This window comes from Schistocerca gregaria, chromosome 3 (assembly GCF_023897955.1).
Source record: "Schistocerca gregaria isolate iqSchGreg1 chromosome 3, iqSchGreg1.2, whole genome shotgun sequence".
NCBI lineage: Eukaryota > Metazoa > Arthropoda > Insecta > Orthoptera > Acrididae > Schistocerca > Schistocerca gregaria.
Genome location: NC_064922.1, coordinates 662,611,013 through 662,628,076, shown reverse-complemented (window position 1 = coordinate 662,628,076; position 17,064 = coordinate 662,611,013). Strand labels below are relative to the sequence as shown.

At 40.0% G+C, this 17,064-nt stretch overlaps 1 protein-coding gene across 3 annotated transcripts in view; it reads left to right on the top strand.

Moving 5' to 3' along the window:
* Positions 1 to 17,064, top strand: part of LOC126354915 (breast cancer type 1 susceptibility protein homolog) — a 245,320-nt gene that overhangs the window by 154,900 nt on the left and 73,356 nt on the right. For 2 of the 3 annotated variants that reach the window (XM_050004984.1, XM_050004986.1), the window contains 2 exons: positions 12,218 to 12,360; positions 15,375 to 15,890. In XM_050004984.1, coding sequence (XP_049860941.1) covers positions 12,218 to 12,360; positions 15,375 to 15,890 — 659 coding nt within the window. The remainder of the gene's footprint in view (positions 1 to 12,217; positions 12,361 to 15,374; positions 15,891 to 17,064) is intronic. The other variant, XM_050004985.1, reaches the window with a different exon arrangement.

Below are 17,064 nucleotides of genomic sequence, written 5' to 3'. Positions count from 1 at the left end.
CGAAGAATGTCGTTCAATTGTTCCAGTCCAGAGTAGTGCTGGGTGGTGAGGGGGGACACTTTTTTTGGTTAGTTCTTAGCAGTGGTAGGAGGATTGGGGGTGTGAGGGGAAATAGTATGGGAGATCTGTTCATGGACTAGGTCTGGGGGATAGTGCCTGTCTGTGAAGGCCTTGGTGAGACTCCGCACAATGATCAAGAGAGTTTTTATCACTAGAGATACGCCGTCATCAGGTGGCCAGGTTATATGGGAGGGATTTTTTTGTGTGAAAAGGATGACAGCTGTTAAAATGCGGGTACTTTTGGTTGGTGGGTTCTCTGATGCCACCTAAGCCATGGAATCCCCTGAAATGGCCTAACTGTGAAGATTCCTTTCTCTGGATCCCACCCCTTCTTCAACAGTGACCCACACCTTTTCAGATTCTGCCAATTCCTGGCCCTCACAAACCTGGTACTGCAAAAACACATTGTCGTGGCACAAGCATCCCAGAACCATCTATGCTACATCCTAAAGATACTACTACCAACAATCCCAGCTCCATACATCCCTTGGTCTCCCAACACCTAGAGGAGCATTCCAGTCACCACCTCCACTAGTTATCTAACCTGCTGACATCCTACTGCCGTCTTGGGGCACCACAATCCAACCCCTATCATACCCACAATGTTCCTCTCCGCCCATCCCTCATAGCAGCTAATCCCTGCCCATCTGACCATTTTAATTTGCACCATCCCCCAGAACTCTCTACCAACTCTCCTCCAAATCCAGAGCCAAAACATTCCTATAACATTGTTGTTAAACTTCACACCAAAACCCTCACTCCACAGCAGTTTCAGTCCTATCCAAAGACCTCACCTTTAGCCCTATACCCAAATTTAACCTTGCTGGACTTGTCATAGAACTACTATCCTTGTGATCCCCACAGTGGAAGCACTTCTTGCCACCAATACCTCCAACCAAAAACACCCTAATTTCTACATTGAACCTTGCCTCTTCCAGTTCATAGCACTATCCAACCATGATACTCCCCACCTTCCACCTAACCACCCGCTAGTCACCTTTCAGGAATGCCTTCCCACCAACTTCGCCTCACCATCCTTCCCTTCCTCAGAACTCGAATCTTTCAGTAGAAGAAAGAACAGCCATACACAACGTCAAAACAAATTCTGACCTAATCATTCTACTTACAGGCAAAGGTTCCACCAGTGTTGCTATAAATCACAGTGACTATCAGCAGAAGGCCTCCGCCAATTATTTTGTCTTGTCCACCTACAAACTTGCCAGAGTGATCCGATCCCAGACCTCCAACACAAACTCTAGTCCCTGCTTAAAGCCTTAGGTATTTCCCAGAACATCTCCCCTGAATCCATTTCCCTCTTCACTCTTATGACACCCCACACATCCACCTTCTACTTGCTCCACAAAATCCACAAATTGAAGAATCCTGTACACCCCATTGTGGCTGGTTATTGTGTCCCTACCTCCATCCAGTTGCTCGTAGTCTAGCCTCCCACGTCAAAGACACCAACCACTTCCTTCACCGATTCTCCACTATTCCCACCGTTTTACCTCCTGGATCCCTATTCGTCACTGTTGATGCCATCTTCCTATACACCAAAATCCCTCATGCCCATGGTCTTACTGCTATTGCACACTATCTTTCCCAACGTCCTTCAGACTTCAAACCCACCACCCCATTCCTCAAACTTTATCCTAAACTACAACTAATTCTCGTTTGAGGAGAAGATATATTAACAAATCTGTGGCATAGCCATGGGCACCCAAATGGCACCCTCCTAGCTAACCTTTATATGGGCCATCTAGAGGAGACCTTCCTAGCCTCCCAAAACACCAAACTCCTAATCTGGTTCAGGTTCATTGATGATATCTTCCAGATCTGGACTCAGGATCTTAAGACACTCTATCTCTCTTCCTTTACAATCTCAACACTTTCCCTCCCCTCCCATCTGCTTCATGTGGTCTTACTCAACCCGGCTTGCCACCTTCCAAAATTTGATGTCCTTCTTTCTGATGGCTTCATCTGCATCTCTTGTCTACATTAAACCCACCAACAGTACCTGAATGTTGGCAGTTGTGATCCCTTTTAACACCAAAAAATCCCTCCCATATAGCTTGGCCATCTGGGGATAGCATATTTGCAGTGACAAAAACCCTGTGCTCAGTACACTGAGGGCTCACAGAGGCCTACACAGAAAGGCGCTATACCCCAAACCTTATACCCCAAACCTGGTCGGAAACAGATCGCCCATGCCATTTCCCCTCACACCCCCAATCCTCCCACCACCTCAAAGAACTAGCCACAAAGAAGTGTTCCCTTCACTACTCCGGACTGGAACAACTGAACTACATTCTTCACGATTACCTATCACTTGTGTCCTGAGATGAGAGACATCCTACCCGAGACACTTCCTACCCCTCCTAAAGTGGTGCTCTGTCACCCACCCAACCTCCACAACGTCCTAGTCCATCCCTATACCACTCTCAATACCATCCCCTTAGCACAAGGATCATATCACAGTTGAAGACCCAGGTGCTAGACCTAACAAATCCCCCCACCCAGCACTTCCCCTTCCAGTCCTCTCACAGGTTTATCCTACCCCCATCAAGGGCTGGGCCACCTGTGAAGGCAGCCGTGTCATTTACCAGCTCTGCTTCAATTACTGCACAGCTTTTTATATTGGTATAACTACCAACCAGCTGTTTGCCAGGATGAACGGCCACTGCCAAATTGTGTCCAAGAGCAAAGTAGACGACCCTGTGCCACAACATGCAGCTGAACATAACTTGATTTTAATGGCTGCTTTACTACCCCAGCCATCTTGATCATTCCTTCCACCACAAGCTTTTCTGAACTGTGCAGGTGGGAGTTATTCTTGCAACAAATTCTCTGCTTCTGTAATCATCCCGGCCTTAACCAATGATAACTTACTGTCCCCACGCTCTTCACCCAACAGTTTTCTCCCCGTCTGTCCTATAATCTCCCCCTCATTCTCATCTTCCATCTTGTTATTTGCAGCCCTCTGCCAATGCATCTGCTTCTCTTTCTGCTCCTCTCAGTTTCTGCTCCTTCCCCCCCCCCCCCCCCCCCCCCCCCCCCCCCACCTCCCTGCTCTACAACCTCCTGACACTGCACCTGTTGGCAGTCTAGTCCCGCACACTCGACTAGACAGCGTTCGTCTCTCTCCCCACCTGTACACCACTGCCCTTCCCCTTCCCCTTCCCCACCTCCAGATTGCTGCTTGCGTCCCACGTGGTGTTGAATTCTTGTTGGATACGCTGGAGTTGGGGATCGTGTGTGCCTCAGGTGTACTTGCTTTTGTGTGTGTGTGTGTGTGTGTCTTATTGACAAAGACTGTGGCAGAAAGGTTTATGCGAGTGCCTTTTAATTGTGCCTGTCCGCAACTTGACATTTCTTCTTTATGGAAAGTAGCAATCTGTCTATTCCTAATTTGTTAACATGAGATAATCATAGGTTTTAAGAGAATATCTACTTCTTAAAATATAAGTGTGGATGAGGAATTTTTTTCTTTAATGGAAATGGGAAATATTTTTTAGGTAGATGAAAATTAATAGTTCATTGAGATTGTTACTGAAAGTTATATACCATTATTGAAATATTCCTTTTTTGAACTCCAATTTCCATGGGATAAGACATATCCCCAATAATGGTAACAATACTCCACAAGAACCTGAAGTGGCTTAAGATTTAACCCAGGTCATTTGAGCATAGTGGGACAATCAGAAATAACATGCCACTATATTTGTTTTTTGTGTCAATTATAGATGACTGAAATTTCTTTCACCGCCAGTGGTGCAGAGTACCATCTCGGAGTCTAGTGCCACTACAGTGGCATTTGTTAGCATCCCCTACATGTAAATATGGGTTCCATTTCAAATAGTGGAAATTAATTTCTATACCATGAAAATGAAAAGAACAAAAAATTGAAAATTAATTTTAAATGTAATTGTAGATTACATTCTTATCTATAAGTTGTTAGTGTTTCAGAGGCTGGCAAGGGCAGCTTCCCCTGTCACAAATATTATTGATTTATCATAATGATAATGTAATTTCAAATGGGAACAGTAACAAAAAAGGGGATAAATGAGCTCTTACCTTCAGCTTGTGGATGTGTTGTGAATACACACATCTAACAGCACATCAAATTTCAGCTTTCAACTCATAATATCTCTTTCTCTGTCTCTCACTTCCTCTCTTTCTTTCTCTCTCTTCATACCTCCTGTCTCCCTACACACCCTCTGTGACCCCCATAACCTACCCAAGCTACTGTCTCTATGTAAGTGACAGTGTCAAGAGGCAACATTGTTTGTGTGTGTGTGTGTGTGTGTGTGTGTGTGTGTGTGTGTGTGTGTGTGTGTGTGTGCGTCCGTCCGTGTCCATGTCCATCCGTCCTGTTTGAAAGCTGACTTGTTTGCTACCCTTTGTAGATGCCTGTCTTCTACCAGGTGCCTCTCCTAATGGCTGAGACATGGTCTATCCACTCATGCATGTTATATTCCATCTTTCATTTTCTATCAACATTTAAAATTACATCATCGTACACATCATGTATGTGGTGGGGTTGTGAGGGATGGATGGGTGTGACGCATTGTTGTGTTTGAGAGTAAAGTTTAAAATCATGGAATCTTGTAACAGGGATGAACAGTTGTTTCTGTGAGTCATACGTTTGAGAATACCTATACCTGAATAAAAATTTAAAAGTTTGCAAAGCATCTCTTTCATAACTGCAAATGCCACACATTTGTTCCTGAGGTACTAGGTGTGGTATACATCAACTGTGAAATATACTACTACGGAGACTCCAATGCAAGTTCTTAGAGATGGGTGCCAGTTCTGTTCTGAGAGTACACTAAAACTTGTGTCCATTTGCAGAAATCACTTTTTCTGCTCTTTGAGTATGAAATGTATTTTCCACTGCACTGGCTACTGCTGGGTGTGCATACCAGCTTTTGAGTGCAAAAGAATGTATCAAGTATTGTGAAAAAATATTGCTACAGAAGTAGAATAATTCATAATTATTTTATAATTCAAACTTTATACCACTGTTTCACATGCTTCAAAATTTTAATAATCATCTTTAAGAAATGTTTTCAGTTAATCTTCATGGATGACAATGATGAAATGGGATGATTAGCATTGCATTGGGTACTCTTCCTCTTCTAACCTTTATATGTTGTTGAAAAAGCCATCAAAATATTTGATTGTTTGCTGGTGTCACATGTTTATCATCGGAATAAGGCAGTGGGCCTCATAAATCACATACCTGGGGTGTTGAAGGACTCCTCAAAATGACCCGTATACCAGACACAGCCAGGAGAATAATGGAACGGATTTACAAGTGGTTCACTGCCAAAAGCTTAACCCTTAATTGCATGAAAAATTTTATTCTTACTTAAGGGTACTAGAAGTAGAGATCAGTGAGCACACACTGGGCATGGCTCATCATGTGTAGAAGCTCCTGGCCATCTGTATGGATAATAAACTGAAGTGACATTTGGCTCGGGATAAGTTGATAAAAAAGCTCAGTTTGGACTGATTTGCACTCAGGAGATCTTTCTCGTTGTGGTGATCTGCAGACAGTATTACTAGCTTACTTTATACTGTTCCATAGCTTAATCTTCTGAGGCAATGTGGGTAAGATCGAAAAAGCATTTATTCTACAGAAGTGTGCAACAAGAATGTTGTGTAACGTTGAGAACTAAACATTTTGCAGCAGTCTCTTGAGGGACCCAGAAGTTCTTACACTTACATTGGAATTTACTGAATATGATGTGTGAGTGGATAGTAACCTCAGACTTTCACAGGTAATGCAGGTATCTGTAATGAAGCTTCGCAAATATTCAGTCAGATCTTGATAAGATTTCATAGTGGTGCAAAGATTCACAACTTGTTTTAAGTGTTCCAAAATATAGAATTGTGCACTTCACAAAATGAAAAAAATGTACTGTCCTACGACTCTAGTACCAATAAGCCACAGTTGGAATCTGTCATGTCATACAAATACCTGGGTGTAATAATTTGTAGGGATATGAAATGGAATGGTCACGTAGTCTCCCTCTCCCATAGGTAAAGTGTGCGGTAGGCTGCAGTTCATTGGTAGAATATTAGAAAAATACAATCAGTCTACAAAGAAGTTTTCATACAAAAGAGATGTGCGATCCATCCTAGAATATTACTCAGATGTGTGGGATCTGTACCGAACAGGACTGATAGGGGATGTTGAACAGATACAAAGAAGGGAAGCATGAATAGTAACAGTTTTTATTTGACCCAAAGGAGAGTCTCATGAAGGTGCTAAATTAGCTGAAGCGGTGGACACTTGAAGCTAGATGCAATCTATCCCATGAAAATCTACTTAAAATGTTTGTGGAAACAACTTTTAAGTTACAAATCTAGGATTGTACTATGACCCCCCCTCTGTAGTGGTGGCCAGTTATTTTGTGCTAAAGTGCTACAGTCAACTGTAAGTATTGCATTAAAATTACACCATTTCTCTTTGAAGGCATGCAGGTGTGCAAATAAAATGGACTGAAACATGTTCTGTAGTGCTCTCCCCATCATAAAGCTGTATTGAGTGTGGAAATTATGGTCAGTTGCACTGCAATCAACTCAGAGAAGGGGCACAGCTGTCTCTGTGTGACAGCACGTGGTACGTCATCCTTTCTGGCAGTGTGAGTGCTACATTACTCACAGCGCCAGGTCAGTATTTTTCTTTGAAACTGTGTACGAGTATAGAGATGAAGGATTTTTGAGTTGCCATTGTTGTATTGGTGCCGTGAGTGAGTGGTCTTGTGCATGAATGGTACGTGCGATTACTACCCATGTAAGTCAAAAGGCTGGTAAAAAAAGCAAGAATATGAGGAAATTTAGTATGAAAGTGTTTTCTGTAGATGATTGTATAAAGAGCTCCTTTTCTAGCAGAACTTTGAAGAGAAAGTGAGATCTAAAGAGTTTGAAGATCTACTTCAAATGTAAATCTAACAACAGAGGGGCATGGGATGAGGCTCACTGATTTGGCTTACGTAACACTGAAAATTTTGAAATACTTGTGAAGTATTTTGATCAGCTTCTTAATTGTGCAGAACCAATCTGTAATCGTGAATACTCAAATGCTCATGATAATCTAGAAGAAGATTTACTCCAAACTACCAAAAACATTGAAGAAGTTATTAAAACCTTATAAAGCTTGTGAACAGAACTTTTAAAATGGTCTATTCCAAGTATAAAAAAAGAGCTAAAATTAAGGTTTGAGACAACCTGAAAAACAAAACTCCCAGGGGAGTGGAAGGTGGCTTTGATGCGTCTACTACATAATAAAGGCAATTAACAAGGTGTTAACAACTACAGATGAATTTATTTGCAAAAGTTGTGTATTACATATTTTCCAGTAGTACACTAAACAGAGTAAAAACAATGGTGGAGAGTCATTTAGGTTAATATTAAGATGGATTTAGAGAGGGCAGAACATGCTCTGAACAAATATTTAATCTGAAATCTCTCATTTGCCACATATTACTCAATTCAAAAGATGGTTGTTCATTTCCAAAAAGCCACTGATTCCATTGACAGAATCTATAGATATAATAAAACTATGTGAGGAGAAGCAGGTTGAAGCCCCTTTCACGTTCCTAAAATATTTCGCCTTAGTGAGCTTAGAAAAAGATAAAACACTCCCAAGAAAATAAATGTGTGTAGTATGAGAGATTTATGAATTGCAGCTCACGTAATTGTGCAACAGCCCAGTGGTCAAGAGCTGACAATTTGTTGGCTTGGATTCAATTCCACCTGCCTCCACATTTATTTTTATTTTTATTTATTTTTTTAATTGTAATGTTAAACAGTTAATTATAAAACTTAAATATATTTAAACAGTTCAATTTATATACTTAATTTCGCTTTAGTTAAGACCACTACCCTCGTAAGTCAGAAGGCTGTAAGCTAACACCTTATAGCACATAGGTAAAATTTTGCACAAGCCATCACTGCCCTTACGTGTCACTCTCCCAGGAATTGCGGACACGAGATTAAACTAAGTATTAGTGGCATGTGTGTATATGGCTTCACCTACTGACCATGGTGCTCAAAAATAAGGAACATCCTACCTACAATCTTCACCCCATCCAAACTGGTATTCTGTCACCAACCAACCTGCAAAATATTTTGGTCCATCCTTTCCCACACTGACTCCAAATCCTTTGCCACATGTATCACACCCCTACGGAAAACCCAGATGCAACACTGGTCCTATATACCCATCCAGTATATCCTATTCCAGTCCTGTCACAAGGGTAGCCTATCCTGTAAGAAGCAGGGCCAACTGTGATAGTGTGATAGCTGTCAAATCATATGATGGGGTTCTCACAAAAACCGGAATAACATTGCTGTGGGCGGAGTTTGTGTAGTATGCATTTCTGCTTTCTGTTCATCTGCAGTGATTGATTTTGCTAATGTTGTTTATTCTTGTTTTATTTTTTGTGGTGGGAAGTTTAAGTGAACAACACTCTGTTGTGAAATTTTGTTTTCTACTCAGTAAAAATGCTTCCCGAACTGGTTTGATGTTGAAAGCAACTTACCGAGATGGCACTATGGGAATAGCTCAAATTTATGAGTGGTTTGCTCAATTTAAAAATGGTGACATATCGATTGATGACAAACCTCATTTTGGATATCAATCAATGGCCAGAATCAATGAAAATATTGAAAAATTTGAGAGCTTGTGCTCACAAGACAGTCGATCAATCGACAGGCATGTGATCGACTGTCAGAGATTAGTAAGTTATCTTGGAGGTCGATGCAGCGAATTTTAACAGGAAATTTGAGCAGACTGGAGATAGTACTTCCACCAAGACAAAGCACCTGCACACATGCCATCTCTGTTAGACAGTTTATGGCTAAAAGTGGCATTACTCCGTTACCCCACGAACCTTACTCACCTGACCTGGCTCCGTGCAACTTTTTCTTATGAAAAGGGGCATGAAAGGACACCAATGTGACAATGTGGAAGAAGTCAAGAAACAATGAGGGAGAAGCTGGCAGCCATTCCTAAAGATGAGTACAAAAAATGTTTTTAATAGTGGAAGTGGCAGTGATAAAAGTTTAAATAATTACAGTTTTTTTATGCCACCTTTGCTATAACTTCTGTACAGCTTTTTATGTGGACATGACTACCAAGCAGATCTCTAAGTGCTGGCTAAAGCCGAACTATGGCCAAGAGTAGAGTTGACCATCCAGTGGTGTAACATGCTGCTTCTGTGACCTAAGTACTTTGAAACCTTCCATAAAACCCATTCTTTGATTGTGTAACCCTCTTGGCTGTAATCTCTGGTAGGCTAGCTTTCCACTAGCCCCTGTCCTGAGACCCACTTTAAGGCATGTCCATATGCTTCCCCACATCATTCTATACTCATATCCCACCTAACTGCTGTCTCCTTCCTCTGCTCAGTCCTTCCGCTTCGCCCAGTCCTCCAAGTCATTGTGCAAAACACACACGCACACACACACACACTCTTACTCTTCTGTGCGAGAGGAATCTCAACAGCACCACATCACTATTTGATGGCCTGCTGTCTCTCTGTTCCCGTCATCCTTCCCTCCAACCATCTCTCTTACTCTCCGCTTTCTCCATCTCATTGCCCACTCCAAATAATACTGAATACAACCCTTCAACACCAGTCAACCTCCGGGGCTGGTCAATGTAGTTAGGTCATACAACTGTACAGGTTTGGTGTTCTGTAAATAATGAAGAAGGCGATGTATAACATGCAAGGTCAGCTCCAACTCAGAGTATTAGATTCAGTCAATCAGGCAGTTGGACTGGCCACAGAGGCGTATAGAACCAGTGCAAGTATGAAAGAGCTGCAATGAAACATCCAACAACTGTCCTGTTGAAGCATACACATAAGATCTTATTGCTTAAAGTCATCTGCTTGCTGTATAACGTCTTGTGTATTCTTGGAATTGCTTTTCTATAGTTTCTCATGGGCTGCTAAGGCCTGTGACAGTTGAGCCCAGCAGAGTTATGCATGGCAAAAATTAACATTGTTGGCCAGGGTTAAACAGATTGCTCTGCAGCGTAGTTCTGAATCTTTGTTTTGTAGTATTTTAAACAAGTAGTTCTAATCCAAATTTATTTACCCAATGGCTTCAACATGTGATAGCCCAGCTGGTCAGTTGTTCTTTTGCATGCAATTGGTGCTACAAATAAATTTCAGTTCTGTATATCCCTGTGTAACCCCGATAACACTGAAAAAATTCTCGATACTTCATATGGTGTGTGGCATAATTGCCCTGATTCTCAATTTGCCCTGCTGCATAGGAACCCAAGCAAAGTTACTCAAAGTTTTTATGCTCCCTTAGAAAGCACGGGAGAACAGTTTCCTTATGCTTTCTTGTTTCTTGGTTCCAAGTTTCTTCTTGCTATTGCATATAATCCTTTCAAATTATGTTTGAGAGTCTTGGTTGAAATAATATTTCTTAATTTGATGGTCATGGGTTCCTACTTTTGGTACTTGAAACATTTTCATGGGAAAAAAAAGGTTTTAAACAACTGGAGAGAGTTGATATAATTTTAGTATTAGTATGGACTAAAGATTTTAGTAGCCCTTAGCAAACGGGAAAACATTGTCAAGTATGTATGTAGCAGTTTTTGTTAATAAAGCCACCACAATTGCTTAATACCAGATGCATTGAAATTAATATCAGGGTTTTAAGGCTTTGTGGCATTTATTACATTCATCTTACAATTATAGAGGATATTTCATATGAAAAAGCAAGTCAATCAGTTTTGTTTCTACACTTGTTACAAGCTCTAAAGCTTACAGATTACAGTTTACTTGGCCAACTTTACTAACAAAACATTGCTACTAGACAATAAATATTTTCTGGATCATGTCATCTTCAGTCATGAATCGACATTTGTGGAAATATGAACACACACAATGTACACGTCTGGGAGGCAGCAAATCCCCACAAAATGCTACAATTGCAACAAGACTCCCCTAAATTGAATATGTTTTTGCACTGTACCCCGGCAACTGTAACCTGTGCTTCTTATCTTGATGCATTAGAATTATGGCTCTTTCCTCAATTTGAGAAGCTGAACCACAGAACTTTATTTGGCACCAAGATTGTGCGACACCTCAGTGACATAGCTCGGTAAGCGATTAGTTAAATGACATTCTGTTTGACCGCTGCATTGGCTGCAAGAGGCTGGATGAAAGAGCTTGTTTCACATGGCCTCCACATTCACCCGATATGTTGCCATCCAGTTTTTATCTTTGTGGGTCGATAAAGGTTCATGTATGTGGCTCTGCTACCATCTGATCTACCCACATTAAGAAACAGTATTGAATCAGTTGTTGCAATAATTGCTCCAGACACACTGGTCAAGATTCTGGAAGAACTATCCTATCGATTCAATGTGTGCCTTGTTACAAATGGTGCCCATATTGAACACTTGCGAGAAAAACTATTGAGTTGATCTTTCATCTTATGTTTTATTTTTAATAAAGTGTTGTACATTATCAGGCTACAAAAGGTGAAACCTTATAAAGAAAATAAAAAATCTTACTCAGCAAACTTAATTACAGATCTGAAACAGTGTCACAAATAAACTAATCCATAAAGTGATCTAGGTTTCTTTATCTACAAAATTTGTACATACTTGAATAATATCCCTCTGGAGAACAAATATTGTGTTACACTAAGAACATTTATTTTACAGTAGCCTGTTGTTGAAGGTATTGTATCAGCAATTTAATTTTAGTGTGTGTCACGAGTAGTATTAACTTAAAATATAGCCTAGATCCATGGCCAAGACAGTGTAGTCGCATTTGATCTCAGTTTGAAAATAATTTTGAGATGACGACTGTTTCCACAATTACATACAGACAAAATGGAAAATGTCAGCGCATAATGCAGTTATAATGCGCTTCCCTGAAAACATTCTTTGTGCGTGACCGTTGTGGTTCCACTCCAGCCTAATTTTAGTTTAGTTTACAATGAAGTATTTTTTTAGCTGGTATTTTTATGGTATACTGTTTACACTCTGTGTTCATAGGATGTACAATTTAATACCTAAATGGAATTTTAAGACTAGATTGTTTTGTAAAAATAATAGTGTGAGCTCATTTAATGTGTGAATAAGTGCAAGTAATATTACAGTGTCTTACTTTCACAGTATAAATTTGATGCCAAAAACTGTGGGCCACCGTCATATCAGCAGACTCCACCACCACCATCATTGAGTGTCGCAGTGTTGGAAAGTGATGATGATGACGACGACGTAGTAGAGGCTACCCCAAGAGATGTCCCTGCCCACAGGTATTACACTGAAATTGCTGAGATACAGTTATCCTGATATTTAAAAGTTACTACTGAATTTAAACTGTTATGTGTGTATATATCTATACTAGTATATTAATATATTAAAACAAAGATTTCAAGACTTACCAAGCGAGAAAGCGCCGGTAGACAGGCACAATAAAATAACACACAAAATTATGAGCTTTCACAACCGGCGGTTGCTTCGTCAGGAAAGAGGGAAGGAGAAGGAAAGATGAAAGGATGTGGGTTTTAAGAGAGAGGGTAAGGAGCCATTCCAATCCCGGGAGCGGAAAGACTTATGTTGTTGTTGTTGTTGTTGTTGTTGTTGTTGTTGTTGTCTTCAGTCCTGAGACTGGTTTGATGCAGCTCTCCATGCTACTCTATCCTGTGCAAGCATCTTCATCTCCCAGTACCTACTGCAACCTACATCCTTATGAATCTGCTTAGTGTACTCATCTCTCGGTCTCCCTCTACGATTTTTACCCTCCACGCTGCCGTCCAATGCTAAATTTGTGATCCCTTGATGCCTCAAAACATGTCCTACCAACCGATCCCTTCTTCTAGTCAAGTTGTGCCACAAACTTCTCTTCTCCCCAATCCTATTCAATACCTCCTCATTAGTTACGTGTTCTACCCACCTAATCTTCAACATTTTTCTGTAGCACCACATTTCTACACAACTACCTAAGTTCTTGGAAATAATTGTCTTCTAAAGCAAAAATAGATATCATGATGACCAGTTCCGACAGAAGCTTACTGTTATCATCTGCTCTAAGCACACAACAAAGAATAAATGATATTAAAAAGAAAAATTCTATAATGCCATAAAGGAACACTTTCCCACTGACATTACTTTCGTTTTGGAGATGCTAATCTTCATACCATTTTATTGACTTGTAATTCACATTTTACTGACACTTAGTTCAGTTACTGTATCATTAAAGTGTAGGTCCTTTTTCCTAACTAATAATTACAAGGATAACATGCGATGTGACATATGTATTGATATGTGTGCCATTACGGTTTACTTATACACCATAAACTGTGCACAGTTGTACCACTACTACACTGATGACTTGCATAAATAATATTATTAACTTTTATAAACATTCATGATATTTGTCTCCAGTGTCCCTTGGGTGAAAATGTTAAATGTTTGGGATCATCTTAATGTAATTATTATTACCTTAATTAGTGAAATTATCCCAAAATATAGTGTCAGTTTATGAATATGAAACACTTCCTCCAACTTAAGCAAATGGAGCAAATTGTGTTCTTTTTGCATTATACGTGGTCTGTGGTACACTTTAAGGGACTTATGGAGGGACCATTTAATTTGTTGGAAGTTTCTGAGAAAAACAGAAAAAAAACACGGATTCAGGTGGTCTATTCGCATCAAAAGGCTGAAATTTTTGCAATATATTCCTAAGATCCGATCTTGAATATTTTCTTGATATGTTAATCCCTTTTCAAGATACAGAGGTTCAGAGTTACCATGCATGCACACACAAAATATGCATGTAATATCAGGTGTGAGGTGAAATTGTGGTTTATAAAATGTTTTAACACATAACAAAGGTTGTGGGAATCCCATATTGTAGTGTTGAAGCACATGCAAAATTTTTGTGGATGTAAAATCCAGTTTGAGATGTAAAATTTGTTATGCATTATTTTGATTTTGTATAAGTAAACTACCAAAATTTTACCGACTCACAAAATTCTTTTCATGTAAATGACATGCCCTATTGTAGCATGGAAAAGAAGAGGACCAGTGGAAAAATGCTCTTATTGATGCACAAAAACTGGCTAATATACTCCTATTACAAAAGAATCTGACTGAAAAGTGGGGTACCAGCTGCCTCATTTGCCTTTTTCAACACCTTTAAAAAAATTTTGGCATGTGAACATATTTATGCTTTTTTATGAGAGAAGAAGACAGTGGCAGAGTGAAAGATACAGAAAAGTAATAAATACTGGAGTATAGTAAACATTGGTAGTGGTATACAAAGAGCAAAGGAGACAATGCCAGTGTGAGAAAGAGGGACACAGTGACAGTGGAACATAGTTGACAGTGAACACAACAATGCTAGGAAAAGACAGGAGGAGACAGTGCCAGTGGCAGAGGAATAAACAGAAGGATAATGTAGAAGTGGGTGAGAGCCAATTATAATGACAAGATAGTCTGTGACAGCGACAGTGGGGAAGAGAGAGATAGTGACAGTGAGAATAAATAGCAACAGTGGGGAGAAATGAATGAGGTAGTAACAGTAACAGAGCAAGAGGGACATAGTGACAGTGAGAGGGGGCAATAATAGTAGAACAGAACAAACAAGGCTGTGGCTGCGAGACAGTGACAGTTGGAGAGACTCAAAGAGATCATGACAATGAGTCGGGCTGAATGAGTGAGAGAGATTGGGCAAGTGGGAGTGGCTGGGTAGGAGTGACTTACACAGTGATGGACTAGCGGATATGAATGAATTACAGTTGAGGTGACAGGTAAATTGCATGTGAAAAAGATCGTGAATATGCTCCCATGCCAAACTTTTTGGGAATACTTTTAATGGTGCTGAGTAAGGTAGAATGAGACAGCTGCTACCCCACTTTTCATTCAGAATTCTGTAAAACTGGAGCATATTAACCTTTTTGTGCTCCAATTAAAGCATTTTTATGCTGATTAATTTATGTCCCACATGCACATTTACTCCAAAGTGTGTAAAATGATTTAAAAACTTGCAAGCTACTCATTTTGAGAATGGCTTAAAGTACGTCAGCTGAAATATTGAAATGTGAACTAAAAATATTTTGGGTGCGCGCCCAAAGAAGATGGAGTATTTTTTAATATGTTGTAATCAGTTACAACTCACTGTATAGGAGATAATAACTAACATTATTGGTCTACATTAGATTTTCCCCTAATCTGACCTCCGACTGCCTGCACTTAGTGCTTAAAAGTCTTGTGTTTTGATGTTTTATAAATGTGAAATTCTCTTTTTTGTAGATAAAAGTGTTAGAACTTTATGTTGCAGCATCAACTCCAGTAAGCACACGACTGTGCACAAAACACCTCAGAAACTAACAGCATTAGTCCCAGGGCAAAAAACAGTAGCTTCTAGAAGACCTACTTCACAAAGTACCCCACCGTCTGGTGTAAGAAAAGCACAAAGGGATATTTCAGTAACGTCTCCAAAGCAGACAGATCTATGTGTCAACATTCAGAAGAAAGAATATACAAATGTAGATCATCAGAGAAGAACTGTAACATCATCTCCTAGTGCCAAGAAAATTGTTGTTATGCGTAATGTGGAAGATGGTTCCTGCACTCCTAAAAAAAGGCAGATAGTTTCTCATTCAGCTTGCACTGGCACCCCACCAAGACGAGGAACTTCACCAGAAGTTGGAACACCTCGGAAGTCAGCTCCTGGTACACCACACAGAAAACCAGTACAAAACAAAACGGGTGCTGGCACCCCTAAGGTCAGCCTGTCCCTTACTAGCGGCATCAGAGAGAATAGATCTGCACAGCAGAGGTAAGACAGACAGTTTTTTCCTTCAATGAATGTTGTTAAATTTGTTAGAAATTAATATTCCAGAGAGGTGTAACAACTGTTTTATTAAGGTTTTTATGGATTATGGAGCTCTCAGTACAATAACTACTACAAACATTGCAAAACTTGATCTGAACAGAAGCTATGGTAGAATAATACGAATAGAACTTGTACATCAAATGTGTAATACCTATAGTATATCTTTCAGTTGATACTAAAATTATTTGAATAGCTTCAGTCTTTTGGCTAAATAATTGTGAGAAATTAATAACTTGGTGGTGGGTCTCTTTTTATAAAAATATGTATTTTAAGCTAATTTTGTATTATTTTATCATCATCATCATCATCATTTAAGACTGATTATGCCTTTCAGCGTTCAGTCTGGAGCATAGCCCCCTTATAAAATTCCCCCATGTTCCCCTATTCAGTGCTAACATTGGTGCCTCTTCTGATGTTAAACCTATTACTTCAAAATCATTCTTAACAGAATCCAGGTACCTTCTCCTTGGTCTGCCCTGACTCCTCCTACCCTCTACTGCTGAACCCATGAGTCTCTTGGGTAACCTTGTTTCTCCCGTGCGTGTAACATGACCCCACCATCTAAGCCTGTTCGCCCTGACTGCTACATCTATAGAGTTCATTCCCAGTGTTTCTTTGATTTCTTCATTGTGGACACCCTCCTGCCATTGTTCCCATCTACTAGTACCTGCAATCATCTTAGCTACTTTCATATCCGTAACCTCAACCTTGTTGATAAGGTAACCTGAATCCACCCAGCTTTCGCTCCCATACAACAAAGTTGGTTGAAAGATTGAACGGTGCACAGATAGCTTAGTCTTTGTACTGACTTCCTTCTTGCAGAAGAGAGTAGATCGTAGCTGAGCGCTCACTGCATTGGCTTTGCTACACCTTGCTTCCAGTTCTTTCACTATGTTGCCATCCTGTGAGAATATGCATCCTAAGTACTTGAAACTGTCCACCTGTTCTAACTTTGTTCCTCCTATTTGGCACTCAATCCGTTTATATTTCTTTCCCACTGACATTACTTTCGTTTTGGAGATGCTAATCTTCATACCATTTTATTGACTTGTAATTCACATTTTACTGACACTTAGTTCAGTTACTGTCTCATTAAAGTGTAGGTCCTTTTTCCTAA